The sequence below is a fragment of the Pyxicephalus adspersus genome, chromosome 5 (genome assembly GCF_032062135.1).
Source record: "Pyxicephalus adspersus chromosome 5, UCB_Pads_2.0, whole genome shotgun sequence".
In the NCBI taxonomy this organism is placed as follows: domain Eukaryota; kingdom Metazoa; phylum Chordata; class Amphibia; order Anura; family Pyxicephalidae; genus Pyxicephalus; species Pyxicephalus adspersus.
The window spans coordinates 90,550,189-90,562,358 of NC_092862.1; the positions used below are offsets into that span (position 1 = coordinate 90,550,189).

Here is a 12,170-nt window from a genome sequence, read left to right on the forward strand (position 1 = left end):
ACTTACCGCCTGTTACCAATCCTAGGTGCCCAGCACTTACCGCATCTTACCAATCCTAGGTGCCTAGAACTTACCGCATGTTACCAATCCTAGATGCCCAGCACTTACCGCCTGTTACCAATCCTAGATGCCCAACAATTACCGCCTGTTATTAATCCTAGGGGCCCAGCACTTATGGCCTGTTACCAATCCTAGATGCCTAGCAGTTGCCAGAAGTCACTCAGAAGGGGTAAATGTTTTTTGCTGCTAATATGAGCTAAGCCTAACTTGTTACACCACATTTATTATACTATTACACTACTACAAAGGATTACACTCTTAAAACTTAGAACACTAGGAAGTTGGGTCACAATACACGACATAGGACAGTTGTGGCAAAATACATAGAATAGAAAAATTGGATATACTAACTGGGCAGGCATTACAAAGTTGTAACAAATAATTGGGAGAAGGTAGAACACTGAAACAATAGGAGGTTACTGGATACCCATGGCATAAACAACTGGGAGCACTAAATTTCCCCCTTTTTTACCACCCGGCTACAGCTTCCTACCACCTGGATGAAAAAAATTTCTGGGGAGAACACTGTATATTGATATATTGCAGTGAATTTTCGCGAACCTTTGATGTGCATCCTGGAGATCTCTTAGGGCCTTTTCATGGAAGTCCAGCCTGTTTTCCAACTCCTCTACCCTAGTCAGAGTGTGGGAGAGGTAAGCGTGCAGAGAAGCAACCTCCGTTTTAAAATAGTCCTTCATGTCTGCAAACATGGAGGAGAGGTCATCCTTAGAAGGACGGGCACAGATATTTTCTGCCAGGGACCCAGGAGAAGGCAAATCTGTTCCCATCGAGCTCATTGAGGCAGGGGAGTCAGGCTGCATGTCTCTGAGGCCCTGCATTAGGCTGTCACGCAGGCTCTGGGATGCTGCAGGAGGAGAGCACTTGTTGCGGCCTCCCACCAGAGAATCTAAGTCAGCCGCGAGGAAAGACTAAATCGATTGCGCCGTGGGAGTCTTAGCAAGGCTGCCTTTACCCTGCCTCTGGACCATCGTCTGCCAGCCTGTAAGGTGAGTATCGGGGAGAGATGCGGTGAAAGATGGAGAAGGCGCACAGAACTTTGCTTAAGCACAACCGTCTGGCGCCATGTTCAGGTCACGCCCCCCATGTATGGTGACTTAACCATCTCTAAAGATCATATCAAAAACTTAATTCAGGTTTAGTTGACTGTTTAACAAATTGCAAGCAATATGTGCTTGACCTGGAAGGCTGGCAAATGACCAAGTCAGTTTTTTTATCTATATATATAAAAACTGGATGTATGTGTTGTGAGGGGTTACGCTCAGGATCGCCTTTGCTGGGGTCAAAGGATACTTGTCTGGTTCATCCAACTCAGATCACACACCAAGGTATCAGCCTTAAGCTGGCTTGAGTCCAGGTTTTTTTGAAGGTTGCAGATAAAATAACGAAACAGCAAAAGAAAACCTTGCCTGTCCGGCGCATATTATATATCAAGACATCCCTGTCTATCAACTGGAGGCCTTCTCCCTGTCAGCTCAAAACCAAGCTTTCAGCAACCTTCTACTCACTTTTGAGCTCACTCACCCAGACTGACTTTCTGAGTCTCTCAGCCGAGCTCCCCCACAGACTGACTGTCTGTGTCTCAAGCAGGGCTCACTCACACAGTCCACCTGTCTGTGTCTCCAAACAGAGCTCTCTCACACAGTCCACCTGGCTGTGTCTCCAAACAGAGCTCTCTCACACAGTCCACCTGGCTGTGTCTCCAAACATAGCTCTCTCACACAGTCCACCTGGCTGTGTCTCCAAACAAAGCTGAACTCGCACAGACCCCTGTCTGTGTCTCTCCAAGCCAAGCATATATACATATGGAAAATACTTTTAACATTAAATCCTCCTCAACTTTATTTTATTTTTTTATTTAATTGAATATCTGTTTACTGGCGTACAAATCTAAAGGATCATATCAATAAATGATTATGGAATGTCCAATTGCAAAAAAAAAAAAAAACAGCCCATTTTGACAGACTGCGCAAGTGCTATTGCAAGTGAAATTCTATCATCTGTGTGCCTAAATCTGAGCATATATAAGGGTGTTGTTTAACTTGCTTTTTCCTTTTGTCTTTTTTTCTTGGAGGAGCAGGAGGGGCTGTTGTTTTGTGTGTTGTCCTAATTATTCTATGTTGCTGCATTTGAAACATTGCTTACCCTTTAGCACAATAGCTGCTTTTTTTCTTTTAACTTTGAATGTGTCAATGTCCATTTTGCAATTTTGAAGTCAATGGTAATTCTATGTTATTGTGTTTGTGGCCATATTGTTTGATTGCAAAATTCTGCCTTCATTACCACTTTGAAATATTTGTCCTGCATAAATATTTTCTAATCCAGTTTTCCACCCTTGATAGGCCAAAATTGCATATTGGTTTGGTAAGTATTTTTTGAATGCAATATTTGTTGGGCCATTTTTTAACTATTTTAGCTTTACATGGAAGTATGGGTTTACATGTGTTTTGTTTGTTCTTCTTAATTTTTTTGTCATTTAGTGTAAATTTAGTGATGTGATGTGATGTGATGTGTGTGTGTGTTTGTGTGTGTGTGTTTTATGTTTTTTTTTTATCCATTCATTACCAGGTGTCTATCCATTACCATCAGGTGTGTTTGTATACAATAGGGCTAAGATCAGGCAGCATAGCACAATTACAACAAACCTATAACACCACCACTAATGATCAGAGGAGTTGTGTGGGGGCAAATCAACATAATTGCAAATGTCATACTTTAAAAAAAAAAACATGAAAATTTATTTAGAAAAGGACTATGTACATAATACATTCAAACACCAATATGTGACAATGGGACAAAGGCAACAAGGGGGGTCAAGTAGCCTTTTGGAGTGAAAACCATTTGGAGATTTGTATTCAATACTTTTGAAAAAAGCACAAAACAATGCTGAAGATTTGCTAAACAACAGAAACTGGCATTACAAACCAGGCACAAAAACATTGCAGCAACAGATGAAACTAACAATCATGAGGATTACAAAAAAATCACATCAATGCATACCATCCAAGCAAACTTACTTAATTAACCCCCCCCCCCCCACACACACACACACACACCCAAACCAGTCCAGTTCAGTTCAGTTAAAATAGTAAATAGCTGAAAATGAATTGCCTTAATTGGCGTATTCGAGATCTTTGCTCTTTTTTGCAGGAAACAGGCAGGCGAGTTCTGTTCTGACTGGTGCGTACGTACGCGCGTCAAACGTACATGGATTCCATTGATAAATCAGAGCCTATAGCTTTGATTCCTTTTTCTGTATAATATAGGATTGCTTTAAATAAATACCCGGGCAACCCCGAGTAATCAGCTAGTCTAAAAATAAAGGTCAGAGATACTGATTGCAGTGCCTTTGTTGGAAACTGCATTTTATCGGAGAAAAAGACTTTTGAACCATTTGAATGGTTTTCAAATATCTCACAATTTGGTGTTTTTTTTAAATTGCCTTGAGTATGGCCTTTATCTGCAATCCAAGTTCTATATTAGCTGAGACGTTTATTTAAACTAAATATGAGTTTTAAAAAATAATACTAGGACTACACAGGCTTTGTTAAATAGAGTAGAGTGTGAGTGTGATAAGCCAAATTTCACAGAACCGACAATGATTTGAATTTGCAACAAATTTCGTCAAACATCTTTGCAATTTTTATAGCTTACTTGAAGAGAAATATGTTTTCTTTTTTTTTCCCTAAACAAAACTGAAGGTTTACTTTAAGGATAGTGGGTGGTTTGAAATTACTCATTTATACCTTGGTGTTTATCTCAGCATCCATATTACCCTATTTATTGGCACAGATAAAAGCTAAAATCTGTCTTTCTTAATGGCTACAAAATAACTAAGTATCATTACAGAATGCGTGTTATTATACAATATTACTGTCTTCCTTTTTAAATGATATGCTATTTTTCTAGAATTGGTAAAAGTGAAAGCGATTTCATTGATTTTTTTTCTCTGTTAGAACATGCAGAGGATGAAATGCTGAATTTGTAGAAACACTGATGCTTTTATTTTGTATAAAAAGACGAACATGTTTAATAATGATCCAAGTTCAAATGATGGTAGGATCCAATGAATGTTAAATAAATCTGTAAAGTTTTAATCTAGCTGAGGGAAAAAGGGTCCAAAAATACAAACAGTCTAATTTTTTTTTGTTTGTGTGGGGTGTTTTACTGTAATGATTAAAAACTATATTTTTACTATAATTATTTTTTAAACTCATCAATGTGGGAATTTAGTTCTTTTTAATAACTAAAGTAATCCTTCTGACAACTTTCATAGCCCTGCTTGAGTTTGAAGCTTTTTCATTTGCTTTTTAATGCCTGTGCTTCAGATATCAGACTTTTTTATTTTATTTTTTATATTTATGATGTAATTGTCTTCTGTGGGCATGGTATGCTATCTTCTAAAGTACAGTATTGTTATTCCTACTTTAATTGTATTACTGTTTTGTTAATACTGTTTCTCATAAGCACGGTTCCTCTAATTTGCAGTCTTGTATTCTTCATGTATTGCGTTTATATGTTCCTTATCACCAATATTTTATAAGTCGAGCTTTACTGGTCATTCCAGCAACTGTTTGAAGCTTAATAATAATGACATTGCATTTGCTAAAGAAGTTGGAAGCATACTGTTTAAAAGAGGAATGTATAAATTCAGTAAATAGGGTATGGCAAGTCTAAAAAATCTGGGCTACAATCATTGATTAGTAGCTATAATGCAGAAAAGTGAGGTTATCATATATAGTGGAATATGGCAAAAAAATGTAATTTTGATAAATAAAAAAGTACAGAACAGCTTGTGGGATTGCAATGAATTAGCTGTGTTAATATTTTGATTAAACTATATTTACACTTAGCCTTTGCTATGGTGTTTTTTTGCATGCTATTAGCTCCCAAAATATATATTTTTTGGTATCAAACTGCAAACGTAACATAGTTCTAAATGAAGCACACTGTTTTGCTATATTTCTTTAATTTGCACTGATAATATTTGCAAGGCATAGTGCAGACAGATGCTTTTTCTGTATTTAGAGAATATAGGCAAATACAGCCTACCAAACCCAAATCAACCGCTTCCCCCATGCTTTATTCTTGAAAAAAAAAATAAAAGCGCTCACATAGGCTGTTTTGACAGGCAGTTTGTAATGGTCGGCCATGCACTGCCCTAGGTTCCCCACTATCAGATGCTTCTTCCAAGTTGAACAAACAAATGAACCAAACTGTTGAATTGATGGTAATGCCTAATTACTTGGACAAAAGTGGGTAGTGTAGACAGCCAATTACTGTACAGTTGGAATAAAGCAACTGTACAGCTTTACAACAATCTGAACAATTTCTTAGTGTAGACTTCACATTTTGAAATGTTCTATAGCTCACTTTTCATAATATTTCTTTCCCACACTTTTACACATTCTGTGAGAGTTGGCAAAAAATGGCAAGCAAATACACAGTACCCATGATCACTGACTACTTAGTTAAATATGTATCTACCATTTTAAGCCTAACTTAAATTTTTCTGAATCTGAAATTGTATTCCTGGTTCTCTTGTCTCTATTATATTGTATTTGGTTGCTTTACTAAACTCTCCTTCTCTCCCCTAAATGGCCTTCTATTTTTATTTTATTTTTTGAAATTTAAGCATTAACATTCAAACTTTTTAAAAATTATTTTTAAACAGTTTTAATTTTAAACTTTTTAATACATTGTATTAGAATGAAAATTTAGTATTATATTTTTTAACAATGAAGACTAGTCACTTTAAGTAACTGGAGGGAGGATGATTCTCTTTCTACATATCTATTCACTTGCAGTTGCTGCTTCACTGGAGGTGAAGGGAAATCTCAAAAACAAGACAAAAAAATAAACTGTCAGGGGTTTTACAGTTTCCCTACATTTTCTAAAAATTAAAGGTTTTTGACAAATTATGAATGTCCAAGTAATTGTTGATTTTTTACTTTAATCTTTATGTTATGTTATCTTTAATATTATTTATGTTATTGCATTTTATTTCAAGTGTTATTGTTAGTGTTGCAAGTATTTCAATTAATGAATAAATCACTAGCATTAGAAAAAGCTTGCCTTTGAATCATCCTTCCTTTTTTTTTTGTAAAATAGATGGAGATAACATATCTTGCAGACAGAGATTGCATTGTTTTTAGTAATCCAGCTGGCTCCTAGGCTTATATTGTGAGAAGAAGTAGTAAAGCAGACCTATTATGTAGCACTCTTTATAAAGCTGGAGTAAAACCTGCATATGTAATTAGCAAATGCGGATGCCTCTGTAAACATATACAGTGTAATAATAAAAAATACCATAAAAATAACATAAATAACATCCTTCACAAACAATAATATTAGCATTTGCCCACCTAAAATAGCAACTCCCCCCCCCCCCTAATCTCGCTGATAGCAGATATTAAGGTTTAGTTAACAATATGCTGTTTATACCGATTATTAAAAGTAATATTAGCCAGAAATATAACTAAAGGTAATTTTACATATCTCTCTCCCTCTCTCTCTTTCTATATAAAAAATAATGAACAGAGACTTTTATGTTCTTTTATCACAGAAATCGATCCTGCTGGCCAACACTGAATGAAGAAGTCTGCACCTGGTGATAAAATAGGAAATGCCAAGCTCCACTGTAATGGCAGTTGGAGCTCTCTCCAGCTCCCTTATTGTAACTTGTTGCTTAATGGTTGCCCTGTGCAACCCAGCTATACATGTACAAAACATTACACAAACGGATCAGCAGCAAATAAAGAACAGCCAGGAAAAAAGGGAGCATGTGGTACATGGCAATCAAAACCAAACACATCTGGATAAATTAAATGAAAACAAAATAGAGAAAGAAGAAGCAATGAAAGAATGGAAAAATAAAATAAACAAAACTATGATAATCAAGGATGCTTTAAATAGGCAAAAACATACACTGAATACTTTGGGTAGTAAATTAGTTAATGCAATACAAATACAAACAGAAGCTATACAAGATCAGCCTGCAGAAGAAATATCAATTTCAGATCCTGTCAGTACACCTGAAGCCCCAGAGGAATATGCATATCCAGACTATCGAGGGAAAGGATGTGTGGATGAGAGTGGATTTGTTTATGCTATAGGGGAAAAGTTTACACCTGGCCCTTCAGCTTGTCCGTGTCGCTGCACAGAGGAGGGACCCCTTTGCATTCAACCAGAATGTCCTAGGCTGCACCCACGCTGTATTCAAATTGACAACAGCCAGTGCTGCCCACAGTGCAAAGAAAAGAAGAATTACTGTGAATTTCGAGGAAAAACATATCAGTCCTTGGAAGAATTTATGGTGAGTTTACAAAATACATTTACCTGTAAAATAAACATTTTTTTATTTTATGAAAAATATATTGTAACAACACATGAACATGGTGAAAATGTATAAGTAATATAATTCAATTGGATTCTCTGTTTTTCAACCTCTTGCTTTTATTTGTGAAGTGTAATTTCTAAAAAGCTTTATAAAACTAAAATGTGTGGCGATTATATTCTGTATTATCTGCTAATATGTATATAGACTTCATTAATAAAAATGCTCCTCTGAATTAATAGTAAAATTTAGGTGGGAATAAGCAGTTTTTAAATGCTGAGTATTGACGACTGCTACATTTTTATGTGAATTGCAATGACCTTAAACATAGTATTGTTTCCAAAATTGGTCGGGTGCATGAAGTTTTATAGTAACGATGTCCAGGAATTTTTTTTTTAAAAAGTGTTGAATGTTTTTTCTAGGCTTTATTCTAGGAGTGGTTAAAGGGTAAAAGGTACCCTTGTGTTCATTCCCTAGAGTGAGAATTTCTGTGGCAACCCTTAATTATTGGAGCTTCAAGATTCCAATGAGCTCCCTTCTTTAAGACCCCCACAATACTTGAGTCACATTTCAGGGATGAGGTCCTTGCCCCCAACAATGGTCCTCAACTTGGGCAGATAAGGATCTGGCATTGAAATATTTCAAAGATGATTATATTTAGGAATCTGCCACCCTATTAACAACAAAAGATCATTAGGTTGACATATATCCAAGGGAATCAATGTTTTGTGAAGATGCCAGTTGTAAGGAGTCGATACTTCATAATGCCTTGTAATAGTTTAAACACTGGCTGTTCTTTTATTGAGTCATTATGATCTGGTTTAAACTAAATATGAAGACCCGTAGTATCAAATCATATCTACAATCAGGTGTATGTGTTTTGATAAAATACCAATACTACTTCTGCTAGGTCTGCCCTTCTAATGCTAAAGTAGAATTATTAAATAGTGTGTTTAAATGCTTCTGTAGTGGGTCAAATTTTGCTGATTCTTTTAAGACTTTTATTTTTTTTTTTTTTTTGGAAAAGTAACTTTGATAAACTCTAACGTTGCAAAAAAAAATTTTTTTTGTAACTTAAAGCTTGTTAATTTTTTGTTAAGCTAGCTCTTGAGGTAATTGAACATAGAACGTATTGTCATCAACATTGCATGGGGGTTGGGGGTCAGGGGGCTTGTAAGATAATTTAATAATTTAATTTTTATCAAATCATTTGAGAAATTGTTCTGTTGGTCCCCTGGCCCTTTCAACAATTTTGGTGGCAATACCATGTTAAGGGACCCTGCAAATAATTTCACAAAGTGGTGAAATTTAGCCATATTTTTAAAATAAAATTACAGATCAAAACCTAGTAAACAAATGAGTAGTCAGTGTGCCTACAGCCCTGAATGATTACACACTGTCCAAATGGGTAACATTACCCATAGATCTTTAGTTAGGGGAAAGAGGAACCAAGCGCAAGCAGATTAAAAAGATTCTTAATTAAAAAACAGAGAAAGACAGAGAAGAAAGAACAACAAAGTGAGGAAACGTGCTGACTAGGAGAGGGAAGAAGGGAAAACAGGGTTGGAAAGAGGGATATAGATTGCAACTTAGAATTTAGACAACCACAGCTGATCAGGGGGGTGGGTGATACAAATGTGACATGACCAGACCATGAGTGATTGTGTGGATAAAGAGTGATTAATGGACATTTCAAACAATCCTAAAATGGATTTTGATTTCACAAAATGCTGTGGTAGGCTGATGTAAGTTTGTTGCACGCTAGTGGTTTTCAAGAGCTAATCTCATTCTTATGGTGACTTGATCTAGTAGGGAGTAGTCCGCTGACAATGAAGTTATGTGTAAATTGTCAAAGATACCAGGAAGAGTCAGAAAGGAGGGGTGAGGTGCTACAGGGGGGAAAACTATGTGACTAGGTCAGAAGTCACAGCATTTCCCGAGCTGCAGCATGTACACCAAGTGGATTTTATGTGTAACAAATAGATATTAGTAATGCACCCAATTCTGTACTGTTCAGGAACTTTGCCCAGTTGATCCCTCTGGTTATCCTGACTGATAAAGCGGTCTCTATCAGCCCCAAGTGTTACCAGGTACTGCACCTGCTGATGTATTATCTTATTTGTATGTCTGGTGATTAGCTTGTATCTTGTTGTGTAATTATTACTTCAGTTATGGGGAGAGGGCCCATAGGGGCATTGTGTGAAACAGCAACAGTAAATATTGTTCTTATGTATTTTTAGAGTGGTTTTATTCTGCATGATAATGTAGTGTGTGCTGCAAAAAATGTTTTTTAGCTTCTGTTGTCTCCATCTGCAAAAGCATGTAACACAGATCACGAGAGAGGTATCTGGTGTAGATAAACCAGATACAGTGTTGTAAGTTTGGGACTCTTGGGCCTCCTGGCAATACGGGGGGTGGGGGTCAAAGGATTGCTCGTACAGAGTACACTAATGGAATTGATATGACTAGAGATGAGTGAATTTCTCAAAAATTTGATTTGGCGGGTTCGCCAAATTTTCCGAAAAGATCCGCTTCGATCCAAATTTATTTGCGGCGAATCGCGTTAAAAACTGCTATTTCCAGGCTGCAGAGAGCCTTGATAGTGGTGTAGAACACTGTGCCTTGCAGTAACACACATAGAGAGTCTGCTGTGGTAGTGAAATATTAGAATTATTAGATTAACTGCACACTTCACTTACTTGGGCAGTCACGGGGCCAAACTGACTCAAGCATGAACTCAGTCTTAAAGCGTCATGTTAGTGTCAAGAAGAAGCGCACTCCTTTTATACCCTTGTTGGTTCCACATAGATGTCTATAGAACCTGTTCTATTAACTGCCTAAACAAGTAGAGCCCTCCCGACAGAGTGGAGAGGGTGACTGAGGTGGCAGCAGCAGCGACATCAGGCGGACGCCACAGAGTGGCACAATGACAGAGTGTGGAGGTGGCAGCATAATAAGGAGGCCACAGAGTGGCACAATGACCGAGTGTGGAGGTGTCAGCAGTATGAGGAAGCCACAGAATGGCACAATGACAGAGTGTAGAGTTGGCAACAGCATCAGGAGCCTACAGAGTGGCACAATGACAAAATCTGGAGGTGGCGGCAGCAGCAGCATCAGGCGGAGACCACAGAGTGGCACAATGACAGAGTCTGGAGGTGGCGGCATCATCAGGAGGCTACAGAGTGGCACAATCACAGAGTCTGGAGGTGGCGGCAGCATCAGGAGGATACCACAGTATGGCATGGTGACATAGTGTGGAGATGGCAGCAGCAGCAGGGTCAGGAGACCACAGATTGGCAAGGTGAGATGGTGTGGAGGTGGCAGCAGCAGCATCAGGAGACCACAAAGTGACCCGGTGACAGAGTGGGACGGTGTGTGGCAATATCAGTATCCACTGACGAAGGTGGGTGAAAGAAGGAGCACTTGGCATCTGATGTGTGGCATCAGGCAGGGACTTGACTCCGAGGGGCTCTCGCTTCTGGGTCCAAGCACTCCGCACAGCGTGCGCCGGGTGCAACCTGCTCTGAGGACAGTGACAGGTGGGGAGTTTGACTGGAGCGGTACACCTGTTAAACACCTGTTACACCTGTTAAACGGTAACGCAGGTGTCCTAAGACGAGCTCAGGGAGGACAGAAACCTCCCATGGAGCAGAAAGGCAAAAGCTCACTTGATCTTGATTTTCAGTATGAATACAGACCGTGAAAGTGGGGCCTCTTGATCCTTGCAACTTTTGGGTTAGGAGCAGGAGGTGTCAGAAAATTTACCACAGGGATAACTGACCACAGAGTGGCACAATGACAGAGTGTGGAGGTGGCGGCAGCATCGGGAGGCTACAGAGTGGCACAATGGCAGAGTCCGGAGGTGGTGGCAGCAACAGGAGGCTACATAGTGGCACAATGATAGAGTCTGGAGGTGGTGGCAGCATCAAGATTTTCAGTATGAATACAGACTGTGAAAGTAGGGCCTCTTGATCCTTGCAACTTTTGGGTTAGGAGCAGGAGGTGTCAGAAAATTTACCACAGGGATAACTGGCCACAGAGTGGCACAATGACAGAATCTGGAAGTGCCAACAGCATCAGGAGGCCACAAAGTTGTACAATGACATAGTGTGGAGGTGGCGACAGCATCAGGAGGCCACAGAGTGGCACAATGACATAGTGTGGAGATGGCAGCAGCATCAGGAGACCACAAAGTGGCAAGGTGACATAGTGTGGAGATGGCAGCAGCAGCATCAGGAGACCACAGAGTGGCAAGGTGACATAGTGTGAAGATGGCAGCAGCAGCATCAGGATACCACAAAGTGACCCGGTGACAGAGTGGGGCGGTGGGTGGCAATACCAGTACCCGCTGACGAAGGTGGATGAAAGAAGGAGCACTTGGCGTCTGATATGTGGCATCAGGCGGGTGGCAGAATCAGAGTAGTAGCTGAGGCAGGAAGCCAGAAGAAACCGGTCTCTTTTGTCAAGGTTTGGGTCAGGTGGCATGGATTATCTAATCAGATGCATTAGACATTGGTGGGTAGAAATCCTGGCTGATCCACGCCTGATTCATCTTGACAGTCAGTCTCTCCACATTTTGGGTGGACAGGCGATTTCTTCTTGGGGTAACTATGGCCCCCGCCGCACTAAACACCCGCTCTGATGCCACACTACTGGCCGGGCAGGACAGCTTTTCCAGGGCAAACTTGGCCAGCTGCGGCCAAAAATCCAGTTTGGCTGCCCAGTAGTCCAGCGGATTTTCAATGACGGCTGGCAG

At 39.4% G+C, this 12,170-nt stretch overlaps 1 protein-coding gene across 1 annotated transcript in view; it reads left to right on the forward strand.

Moving 5' to 3' along the window:
* VWC2 (von Willebrand factor C domain containing 2) overlaps positions 1-12,170 on the forward strand; it is a 366,314-nt gene that overhangs the window by 37,096 nt on the left and 317,048 nt on the right. Inside the window, exon 2 of the mRNA XM_072412101.1 lies at positions 6,644-7,393. Coding sequence (XP_072268202.1) covers positions 6,704-7,393 — 690 coding nt within the window. The 5' untranslated portion in view covers positions 6,644-6,703. The remainder of the gene's footprint in view (positions 1-6,643; positions 7,394-12,170) is intronic.